The 12,538-nt window shown below is 46.3% G+C and overlaps 1 protein-coding gene across 1 annotated transcript in view; it reads right to left on the reverse strand.

The window, feature by feature from the left end:
* The window catches only part of LOC147882442 (DNA-directed RNA polymerases IV and V subunit 2-like), a 160,451-nt gene that overhangs the window by 11,248 nt on the left and 136,665 nt on the right, over positions 1 to 12,538 (reverse strand). The window contains exon 6 of the mRNA XM_087400248.1: positions 7,564 to 7,858. Coding sequence (XP_087256374.1) covers positions 7,564 to 7,858 — 295 coding nt within the window. The remainder of the gene's footprint in view (positions 1 to 7,563; positions 7,859 to 12,538) is intronic.

The following is a 12,538-nucleotide window of genomic DNA, read 5'->3' on the forward strand; positions in this document are numbered from 1 at the left end:
TTTGGTTCGACGTCATCGGATTGAGTCCTGTTCGTTGGATGTGGTACCACACCTTCCTTTTACAGCTGTACATGCCTCTATGGATACTTCTTGGGAGATTCTAGTGAGTGTAGCATCCTGGCATATCTGGAGAGCCAGATGCACAGAGGCTTTGGAGGGTACTCAGGTACATCCCTCGTACACATTGGCTAGTATCTGGATAGACACCGTACATACTTTGATGGCCATATGGACGGGTATGCAGGGAGACTCCCGTGCAGCCTCAGCTAGGAGGGCTTCTTTCTTCAGGGAATGGAAGGATTCTCCTTTCTTCTCTGAGACTACTACAGGGTTGAGGTGGCACTTTCAGCCTCAGCCTTGGTTGTTTTCCACCTCACTCTGAGGGGGTTTTTTATTTATCCTTATGATTTCATGATGTATTCCGCTTTGAGCTTGCTCTCGCGGGTTTTTTCTCTTACTTAATAGAAGTCTTTTTCTTGGAAAAAAAAAAAAAGTACCTACAAAAGGAACTGCAAGTCCCAAAAGTGCAATTGGCTACAAATGTGCCTGCAAATCCCAAACTAATACTAGCTGCAAATGCAAAGTACGATTGGCTGCTCTAAAATGCCACTGACTGCACAATGCACTCACTGCAAAAATGGCATCTACCAATCACTGCACTCTGCTGAAACCTGAAGTGCAATCCCAAACTGAAAATGCACAACCCAAATCTAAAAGAGCGCACCCATGAGTGCTCAAATGCATCCAACGGAGCTCAAAAGCATCCACAACTGTAAAGTAACTGCAAATGCGCCCAACAATGCAAAGTATCTGCAAATGCACCTGAGAGTGCAAGAGTATGGGCTGCAAAAACAGTCCTGAAGCAAAATACACAACTCAAAACACTTACTAAAAGTACACCTTGGCCCGAAACACCTGCAAAACAGTCCACTAATTGTGTGGGCAAGCTGGAGATAACAAAGGAGCTGAAGTGAGCTGTTTGGAACTGAATGAAGCTGTCGGGAGTACCTCTGAACACAATACACATATAGAGAAGAGCCTGGAGAAGTATGGAGACACCTGGAGCTGCTGGAACACACCATTTGTAGGATCCCGTAGGATAGAATAGATGCATCTTGCAAGAGGTGTGAGAGCACAATGAAATCTCTATATTGATTGTGAGAGAGAAGACTCTCTTTTATAGAAAGGGGGAGAAGGTAATACCTTCCCTACATAGTGGCAATCAGTCCCTACATCAGTGGCAATCAATCCCTACATCAGTGGGATTCCCTTTGTCTCACATCATCACTTAAGTCACACACTAGACACATCATAGCACTTGATGTGCCTTTACAACACACACAAACACACATGTGACTCCCCTAGATGCACAAATGCACCATAGAGCAAGCCCTTGATCATACTTACCCCAACAAACCCCCCTCAAGGGATTGCCTCTTGCAGTGTCAAGGATTCATAGTCTCATAGTTTCTCATGCCATCTCATGGTGGTCAAGGATTAATCTATGGCTAGGATCTCATGCCAGCAAGGGTTCCCAAGGGTGTGAGGTTTACAAAAATGGGATAGTCAAAACACATATCACATGGTCTACATCATATGGTGACCAGAGGTGATTTACATATTCTTTTTGGAGTACTACTCCAGGCAGAGAACCTCAAAATTTGACCAAGTGATGATAAACAAAAAGACAGAGTGCCTAAAAAGCATAGTCTTAATCATGTGGAAACTCATCAAATGAAAGTAGATTGGCAATTTTTGACGTTGTAGCTTCTTCCTTTTTGGCTCTACAATACTTTTCATGGTGATTGTTTTTGCCACAATGTTTGCATGGATGTCCTCTGTAGACCTGAGCAATCTGCCACCATCCTGGACACTAAAAACCAAAGCATCCTCCTGTGCATCTCGAAAGGCCAAAACCTAAAGCGAAACACCGCCTCTCGAAAAAGTACCTGTCCAAGTGGAGGAAGTGAGTGGCATATCATCTGTGTCTACCCAAACCTCTAGAAGGGCTGCCTCAATCTACAAGATCCTCCTTGCACTCCCTCTTAGATATCATGTCAACCTTGATTTGGTCTCCTCTGGAAGCCTGCGGAAAGCTTTCCAAGACCTCATAGAAGATGCAGGTCCCCTCTCCCACCTGGACCACTGCATGTAGAGTGAGGCACCCAGTGGTCTGCCATGATCATCTAAAATACTGTCATTCCACATGATGTGTTGCCTATTAATCTCTTCCCGAGAGGAAGGAGGAATCCTTCAAAGAGTGCTTCTGAAACTGGCCCAAGCTTTCAAAATGGCAACCATGAGAGGGGACGAAGGTGATTTGAGGTGTGCTGCGGTGAAGATCCACCTAACACTGCTCATCCAGTCTCCTCTTGAAGAAGGTGTGCACCTCTGTATGCTGCTGATAGGAAAGTCCTTCCACGGTTCCTTCCTTGACATAAGTCCCCGCACCACCATCTTGCAAAGTAAAGCTCTGCACTATAAATCTGGATCAATAATATTGAGACCCCCTTTCTGTGTAGGGAGGATGAGGGTCTCCCAAGCCACCCTGGGTAAGGCATCTGCTGTGCCATCGAGCCCACTCCAGAGAAACTTTCTAATCGGTCTTCTGAGCTGAATGATGCAGTCCCTAGAACGGCACCAGCATGAACAAACAAGGGCATGGCCAAGAGGACCTGGTTGACCACCACAACTCTAGAGGCAAGATCCAGCTTGGCTGAGCTCCAAAAAAGAAGCTTCCTTCTGATGCTCTCCAAAACGAGAGCAAACTGCTGCGTGGTAGAAATATCCAAGCCGACCTGGTAGCACAAATACCTGATAGGCTCACCTCTCTGAACCCAAGTGAATCCTATATCAAGCCCCCAAACTGGAGTGTCCTCATCACTGATCCAAAAGCCATTGGATTTATGCCAATTTATCTGCGCCCCTGCCGCCAAGCAAAATAAATCCAATGCTGTCCTGAAAGAAGTGAGCGTCTATGGAGTGGCATCCAAGTAAACTGTTGTGTCATCTGCCAACTCACTGTCAAGTAGCTCCTCTTCCCTTCTGATGGGAAGTCTCAGCCTCATCACTGGAGTGTCCTCATCACTGATCCAAAAGCCATTGGATTTATGCCAATTTATTTGCGCCCTTGCCGCCAAGCAAAATAAATCCAATGCTGTCCTGAAAGAAGTGAGCGTCTGTGGAGTGGCATCCAAGTAAACTGCTGTGTCATCTGCCAACTCACTGTCAAGTAGCTCCTCTTCCCTTCTGATGGGAAGTCTCAGCCCAAAGATGTCAGCTTGAGATCTAACATAGATACTCATAGCTTCGGCCACGAACAAAAAAAGGAAAGGAGCAAGGGGGCATCCCTGACGGACTGATCTCGAAATCTGAAATCTCTCACCCCTTACCCCACCAATAAGTACCTGGGTATGGGCTGATCTGTACAAAGAGGAAACACCTCTGATCCAAGCATCAGTAAAGCCAAAGCATAGAAGGGTGCCCTCCAAAAAACCCCAATCTACTCTGTTATAAGCTTTCTCAAAATCCAAAAGTAGAATGGCAAGATTCTGGCCACTCTACATGGCCCACTCTGAAGCTTCCCAGAAAGAAAAAATGTTATAAATGCTTATGCCATGCACAAATCCCGTCTGAGTGTCATGAATAAGATCAGGGAGAAGTGGCTGCAATCGGAGGCTGATAGCCTTGGCCAGAATCTTGTAACAAGTCCCCAGAAGTGTGATAGGCCTCCACTGGGACACTAAATTTCTGCAACCTCCTTTTGGGATAAGGTGGATGAGACCCTCTGTAAGCGACCCAGGCATCTCGCCAGAGTCCCAAATGGCTTGCAGGGCTGAAGTAATATAGTCTCCAATCATATCCCAAAATGCAATGAAGAAAGACGGGGTGAGGCCATCCGAACCTGGGCACTTGCCCTTGTGAAGGGCTGAAAGTGCAGTCCTGAACTCTGTGTTGGTGAAAGGTGCATCGAGTAGAACATGCATACCCAGATTCACCAACACAGGGATGCTCTGCCAAATAGCCTTTCTAGCATCCTCTCTATCATGTGTCTCAGCATCAGCAGTAAGAAGGGTGGCATAGAAATCTGAAGCTATGCATAAGACATCATCACGCTCTGTCTGTAAAACCCCATGTGAGTCAATATAGTGCCAAGAGTAGAGAAAAAGTGTTTATTGACTTTACCACCCATCTAAATCCAGAAGGAGTCCCGTGCATGAAAGGCATACTCTGCTCTCTGATCAAGCAATAACTGCTGATGAGTCCTTGTTGCAGCAAGGCGCTCCTGAATCCAAGCATCTGAAGGCCGTTTCTGCTCTTCCCTCTGCAAAGCTGCTAACTGCTGGCAAACACCAATCTCACGTCTGAGAATATCTCATCTCCTGGTACAAGCAACTGAGCGGTAGAAATCACTAATACCAGAAAGGGCAGCGGCTACATGTGATGGATATGGCTGCCCACCTTGGACAGGAGAAACCCATATCTGCAGGGCTGCCTCTGTAAGGTCCTTCTCTGTGTAAAAGGCATCTGGAATCCTGATGCTGGTAGATCGGCCTTTCAAGTGACGCTCTGAGACAGCCAGCTTAACAGGAAAGTGGTCTGAAGTGGAAACCCCAGCAGCAATGCATACCGATCCACCTCTGTCTAGTGCCTAGTCATCTACATAGAATCTGTCAATGCGTGCATGAATAGGCATTTGCTGCCTCCTGTTCGACCAAGAGAACAGGAGGGACTGTGGCTCAATAAGAAAGGCATCATCACACCAAGTATCTCTGCCACAGAAGTGAAAAAGGAAGGCATCCCAAGCTGTTCTCTCCAAAGAGTGAAGTCTGCCTTCTCTACCCTCTTTTTTGTCTGAGGGTAACTCGACCATGTTAAAGTCACCTCCAATTACCCATGAATCCACAATGGGGGCCCAGGAGAGCAAAGTCTTCCACATAAGGACACGTTCCCCTCTAATGTTGGAGGCATACAAGTTAAGGAAACCAACCTTACGCCCTCCAATCAAAAGAATAATCCACTGAGCTCTAGAGGGAATAATGACTCCGTGTCCAACAACTAAGGGGAGAACCGATTGCGAAACTGAAATAGATGTGCCCCCCCTGGTGCCCAAGGCAGGCGACCAAAAAGTATGGCCAGAAAGCAACTTACCTGACTTGGCACAATCTCTAGAATCCAGTTTATGCTCTTGAATAAATAAGATATCAATGGAACCCCCAGTAACACCTGGATGAAGCTGATCCCAGATCAGGTGTCTATGGTAGCGATGTGGGATGCCACCTAGGCCCTGTATGTTCCAACTAATAATCCTCATCGACAGGAGGATGTAGAGTGGAACACCTTACCCGACCTAGTGGCGGAAACAAACCCCTCAATAGGGGAAGACCTCCTGCTCGAGGAGGGAGGGATGGAACCAAGTGGCGGAAAATCAACAGGGGAAAGAACCCTGCCACCTGAAGAAGAAGCCCTGTCAACAAGAAACCCAATCACTGGCTCCCCAAAAGTAGCGAGCACAAACTCCTCCTCTGGGAAATCTGAACCATCTGCCAGGGCTGAAAACGAGTTCTTGTGAAGAAAGCCAGACACCGGAGTGCGAAGGATCCCTTCTGAGGGAAGAGGATCAATAGTGTAAACCATCCCCTTCCCCCTATCCAAGGGAGGAAGTGAGGACTGCTCTCTATCCTATGTTTGCCCAGCCGCGGAGACCTCTACTGCCTCAAGAAGAGCGTCTGGCAGCGCTGGATCTAGGGAAGAAGCTGCAACTAGGGAGGAGGTTGAAGCTTCAGCGTCTCGGACTATGCAAGGTGAGACTGGAGGGATAGCTCGAGGTGAAGCAGAGTCCACTAATGTATCCTCGTGAACTGAAGGATGGATCTGCACACGTACCGGAACCCACTAGAGAGCGCCGCGTGCCCCTGAGATAGGTGGGGTTCGAGGAGTAGGTGATGGACCTGTACCACCCCCCTGTCGAGGGTGAGGAGCAGGTGCTGGACCTGTACCACCACCATCCTGAGGAGGACCGCCATGCGAAGATCGAGGAGCAGGTGCTGGACCTGTACCACCCCTCTGTCGAGGCCGAGGAGCAAGTGCTGGACCTATACCACCCCCCTGTCCCCCCTGTCGAGGCCATGGGGCGGTAGCTGTACCAGAGGGCTTCTTGGGCCTTTTCTTCTTCCTAGGGCAATCCCTGGCAAAGTGTTCAATGGTCCTGCATATCCTACACTGGTCCTGTCTGCCTAAAATCTCTACTCTCTGGTGAAAAAAGGAACCATCCGGGTGCTGGATCATAACATGATCCATCTTGAGGTTAGGATCCTTACAGAGGACCCTAACTCTAGGTACCCCATCAGCCTTGGTTGCCTCTGCTGCAGTCAATGGCAACCTAGGGAGGGGTGGGATCTCAGCAACTGCGCCAAAATGCTCCCCGATAACAGAAAGAAGTCGATGGTAAACCTTAGGAATCTCGGGTAGTCTGATGAAGAGCGAAAAGATTTCCTTATCTGCCTCCACTGGGTCGAAACCAATATGAAAGGCTTCGAAGAAGATCTTCCTGTGTCCCAGGTGTAAAAACTCAGCCCTGAGCACAGTGCTCGCAGCCTCTGGAGTATCAAAAACAACCTGGAAAAAACCTCGTCCCAGAAGATGAACATCTAACAATCGTGGAGTGAGGTGTGGGGGGAGAGCCGCAAGCATCCAGTCTCTGGCTTGGGATCTGGAGGGGTGAGACCCGAAGATGCGTGCTAGCAACGTGGTAGAGCATTCAATCTCTACATCCTTCTTGAGCTGCTGCAACTCGTCTTTAGAAAAGGTATTTGGAGGCTCCTTCCGCTCCAAAAAATGCTGTGGGAGAAAGGGGGGTAGAAAAAAGGGGAAAGGAGGTGAGGAGGGAGCGGGGGGAAGGGGCGAGAAGGGAGGGGTAAAGGGGAGAGGCTGAGAGGCTGAAGGGGAGGGGGCCAGGCTGAGAGGGAGGGAGGGGGCAGGCTAGGAAGAGGAAAGGGAGAGGAAGGAGAGGCAGGAAGGGGGCGGGCTGAGGGGCAGGGAGGGGGCGGGCTGAGAGGGAGAGGAAGGAGAGGGAGGGGCAGGGAGGGAGTGAGGAGCAGGCTGAGAGGGGGAGGAGAGGGAGCAGGGAGTGAAGGGAAGGGGGAGGAGAGGGAGAGGAGGGGGAGGGCTGAGAGGCAGAGAGGGGGCGGAGAGGCAGGGAGGGGGCGGGGGAGCAGGCAGGGAGGGGGAGGAGAGGCAGGGAGGAGGCGGGGGAGCAGGCTGAGAGGGGGAGGAGAGGAAGCGGGCTGGAAGGGGGTGGGCTGAAGGGGAGGAGGGGAAGGGAGGGAGTGGCTGAGGGAGAGGGAGGGGCTGAGGGCAAGGGAGAGAGGGAGGGACGGGCTGAGGGAGAGGGTGCAGCAAGGGAGCGGGGAGGAGCAGCAGCTCTCCGATGTCAATCCTGTTTACGAAAATTTGAATACAGCCTACCACTGATCTTGAATATAGCATATTTAATAGAATAAAATTTATAGAAAAAATGAAAAAGTAATTGTAAGGATATTAAATTACATGAAATAAACTTGCCTCTTGATTGATTTGTAACTGCCGTCGAAGATTGCGTAGGTATTTGACAAAGTCCCTTGCATTATTGTGAATACCTACCCAACATCCATTCAAGAACACTTTAGAAAAATATTGTATTTCTGATGGGGATACATCTTCCATTTTGGGATTACATTGTTCACTCAAAAGATCCATCAAATTCTCTATATACGATTCTAAACTTATCTTGCACCCAATAGCTAGTGTGTTCACAATTCCACACTTTTCATTATCAGGTGTCTCCACAAGGCAAACCCTTCCTATGGCATATGTGTTCCTGCAAACATACATATCGCTGAGAAGCAAAACGCTGCAAGCATCCTACTAATTTTCAAAGTATTCACATAGCCTTCATTTTGAAAAAAAGAAAATCTAAAGCTATGCAACCCAAAATACGTTTTGTTGTGTAGTGCATCTTCCTCAAGAAGCCATTTGTGTCTACTTCATCTTATCGATATACAAAATCTTAATGTCTTATACTTTGACAATTTCAAAACGTCACAAGGCAGTTTCATGTTTCATATTACCTCTATATTTAAATTTGCAGAAGCAGGATTGGAAAAGGAAAAGAGTAAAATTTAGAGATACAATGCTGAAACATAAACTGAATGATTTTGCCTATTCATTCTGTGATGATCCGCAAAAAGCCATCGGTCGCACATCAGATTGTTCTAGACCCTTTCCACTATTAGGAACAACAGGTCACACACAGACCACAAGTAGTACTCTACGATAGGTTTTATGTCAGTGCAACGTCATTCATCATCAGGCTCCACTTCAGCTTTCACACTAGACATGGGCCCCTGATTTCTCTCATGTATTAGATTTGATATGTAGGATTCATCATGGGTGATGATCCCTGATTAGAAGTTCTGGCATTTTGGCCCATTGTATCAAGCTTCTTTCATGCCCGATTAGGGGCTCCACCCTTTTGGCTCATTGTATCAGGCTTCTTTCAGTCTCATGGACCTTTCCATTTAACAAACTTTATTTATTTATTCCTTCTTGCATTTTTTTTCTTATTTTTGTTTTTTTTCTTTCTTTTTGCTATTAAGGTTTTTGTTGTTTGGGTTGGCATTTCAAAGATTAGTAAGAAATAGGTTTACCCAAGTGATTTTGATTTCTTTCCTTTGTTCTTTGCTTGTTTAAAAAATTAAATAATTTATAAGATTTGATATATTCTAGTCTTATGAAGGTGTTCCGATGCCAAAAATTGATATCTTTTATTTGGCATTGGTGTTGTTGAAACCAGAGTCAAAGAGTGTGTTTTTATTAGTACTAGAGTATTACTAGACTACTTTATATCCAAAGGTTTTGTTTGTTAAATGTGGCTATAAAAAAGGGAAATTTGTTTATTTGCAAGCCCTATTTGTGGGTAATTGTTTGGTCAAATGAAGCATTGGGAGTTAACCATGATTGATGTGCAGTGCAAACTATATCTTCTTCAAATGGAAGTTGAAGGGAGTTTCAATTGATGTCATTTTGACAAGAGTGGCTACAATGCATGCAAGGGCTAAAGATGGCTACCATGTTGACCACACTCAATATGTGGTCTTCTTTGGAGGGAGTAATTTCAATTGATGTGTTTTTCACAAGAGTGGCTCAAGATGGCTCCCCATGTTGACCATGTTTGATGTGTAGTGCCAATGATATCTTGCTGCAAATGGAACTTGGAGGGAGTAGTTTTTTCTTTCTTTTTGGGTACTCACCCACCCACGGCCCATTTGAGGGCACATTTGCCTAGGAGGTTATGTTGCCAGGCTACAAGATAGGCTGCAAACAAGATCGTAATGTAAGCATCATGCAAGCTTGAAGGATTTGAGTGTGGCTAGCCCTTAGGTAGGCAGATTGATTTGAATGTCGGTAGCTTGCATGATGTGAATGTGGGGAAGCTAGCTTTTGGGCCCTACTGTTAGAGCAAGGAGTAGTTTTAATTGATTGGATAGATTGGGTACATGTATTTTCAATTTGTTAGGAATGTTGCCAATGAGATGCCATTCGAATTAGCTATTGGAGTGCACAAGGTTTTCTTTTCTTGTGAGGTTAGTTGGATGTCATTAGAGTTATGGGCACATGGAAGGCAAGGGTAGCTTTTCATTGGTTGTTCGATCATTGCATGCCTTTATCAGATTGTGTAGTTTGATTGCAATTGTTAGGCATGGTTTTGGGTTGTCGTTTTCTATTTCTTGCTAGAAGGGCATGTAGCAAAGGGCTCATTGGTGAGGGTGAGAGAGGCTACAATGGGATGGATGGAGGCTAGAGATGGGCATTGGAGTGACCGTGGTAGGGAAAGTGGGGGAGGACCACTTTCCCACTTGGAAAATGGCGAGCGGACGAGCCATTTTCCAAGAGGAAAGTGGGACCCCCCGACCTTGATCCTGATCATCATCAAAGCCTTTGGGAGTGAAATTTCGGGCAGCTCGGGCAGGCAAATTCTAGCAGGGTGAGAGTACGATTCCGGAAAGATTTTGATCCAATGGTTGAGATGGAAGTTTTGAAGACTAGAGACAAGAGGAAGGCAAGTTATGGAGGAGGATGTGAAGGCGAAGGAGCAAAGGTGGTTAGAAAAGATAGAAACGGAACCCAATTTTACAAAAAAGAAAAGAAAATAAAATTTCATTTAATCATAAAAAGAGATGCTACTGCTGATGATGATCATCATCATCATCATCATCGTCAACTCTGCGTTTCTTAATGTACTTAACTAGTTTCTCGGTACACAGTAAGAAGTCACTATGGGACTTATCCCATATACATTTGGCACTTAAGAGTGTGTGTGTGCCTATCCTATAAAGGCATTGTACTTTCTCATGTCAAATCAATCAACTCACTTGGAGCTCTCTTGGTCATGTAAGTTCTATTGGTTATTGCATCCTTTCATTTCTTTTTCTTTCATTTCAGTTATGCTTTCCATTTAGTTCTTTGCCTTTCCATTTTCCATTCCGTTCCTCCATGCCATATCTCTTCATGTGGTATCAGAGCCACTTCCAAGAGGTAGAGGTGAGGAAGGCCAGAAAGGCTACTCTCCCTCCTCCTCCTTGGAGGTCCTCTCTTCCACTTGAGACTTGAGCTCTGCTCCTCCTCTACCTGAGCCTCACCACCAGCATTAGAGACTTGAAGATGAAGACATGGAGCTGCTCCTATTGCCCGAGATCTTGATTCTCTCCACCGACATTGGCTGCCTTGACTTAGAGAAGGAGAAGGAGATGACCTTCACGATCTTCATCGACTTTCTGCCCATGATCTTCATCTACTTTTTGGCCACCATTTGCAGCTCAGTTCTCCGCAAGTAGCCCGCAACAAATGCCTTGATGGCCGCCTAGCTATAGCCATTTCTGCCCAAAAAGCACCCGTTTTTTGAGTGGGGTCCATATCTTGCGACAAAAATGGAAGTTCAACCTACATCTGAAGTAAAGTGGCATCCATATCAGGCCAGAGATGGAAGTTCAACCTGCAATCTCAACACCATCCATCTCAGGCCAGAGATGACGCTAGAGTGGTTATTTGACGACACTTACTTGGGTTGGTGACAGGGCATATGACTATCTCACTTGATGCACCCTTCACCAACGTAGAGTTTAGGATTGCCCTCTCTGCCCTTCATAAGGGCAAGTGTCCTGGTTCAGATGAACTTACCCCCTTATTTTTTATTACTTTTTGGGATCAGCTTGGGGATCACATTACTTCAATCCTACAGGGTGTTTGGGACTTGGGTGAGATGCCAGACTGACTTACGGAGGGCCTCATTCATTTGATTCCGAAAGGGGGTTGCAAGAATTTAGTGTCTTAGCGAAGACCGATTACCTTGTTGGGTCCCTTGTATAAAATCTTAGCTAAATCTATTAGCCTTCGTCTACAGCCGTTTCCCAAGATCTTATCCATGATACACAGACGGGATTTATGCATGGTAGAAGCATCTTTGAAAAACATCTTCTCATTTTGGGAGGCTTCAGATTGGGCCATGCATAATGGCCACAAGCTGGCCATTCTACTCTTGGACTTTGAGAAAGCTTATGACATGGTAAATTGGGGCGTTCGGGAGGGCACACTTACTCATTTTGGTTTCTCAGATGCATGGATCAGAGGGGTGTCAGCCCTCTACAGGTCAGCCCACAGATTCTTATTATTGGATTCAGGGGGTACATGTTTGATGTTACCAGATCAGTCCGCCAGGGATGCCCCTTAGCCCACTTTTTGTAAGAGATTACAAAGATATGGTGTTGTAGGCATAAAGTCAATCCTATGGTTGACCAGGAGTACTTGGCTACTATATATACCAAGTACTTGTATTGTTTCATTTGAACATTTCTATTGGAGCTTTCTTGTGTGTGCACTCTTGCTCACTTGTGTTCACAACTTGTCTCCACTTTGTTCCTACATTTGGTATCAAAGCGCTTCCGTCTCTAGAGCCAGTTCCCGCGCTTGCTTCCAGACACCAACAAGCTTGGTGCTCCAGTGCACATTCCTAGTTCTCACATTCAGCTCCCTAGCTTTCGTTTGAGGTAGCTCCAACAGTCCAGCGGTTGTTTTTTGACCTTTTGAGGTCCGATTTTGATGTTTTTTCAAATTTCGGAGCTGCCCGCACATAAACAAATTTGGCCCGCACCATCTCAAGCGAAAAATAAATATCATAATAATAATTGGTTTTTTTCGTTCGTACAGTCTGTACGGATCTGTCTGTACAGTTGCGCGACAGTGCCGTGAGTCCGTATGACTTGTCGGGACCTGATTTCAAGCCCGTACGACTTATTAGAAGGTGATTTGAGCAGTTTTCGACTGTTTTTGGGCGTTTCTGCTCAGATCTTGCCCTTTTTCAGGTCTAGTCTCTCCCGGGTCCTGTTCCAGTAGCTCCAGGCATCTCCATACTTCTCCAAGCTCTTCTCTACACGTGTATTGTGTTCAGAAGTACTCTCGACAGCTCCATTCAGCTCCAAACAGCTCACTTCAGCTCCTTTGT

Source organism: Dipteris shenzhenensis, chromosome 29 (genome assembly GCF_047967505.1).
Source record: "Dipteris shenzhenensis isolate YYH24624 ecotype China chromosome 29, Dip_SZ_1.0, whole genome shotgun sequence".
In the NCBI taxonomy this organism is placed as follows: Eukaryota; Viridiplantae; Streptophyta; class Polypodiopsida; order Gleicheniales; family Dipteridaceae; genus Dipteris; species Dipteris shenzhenensis.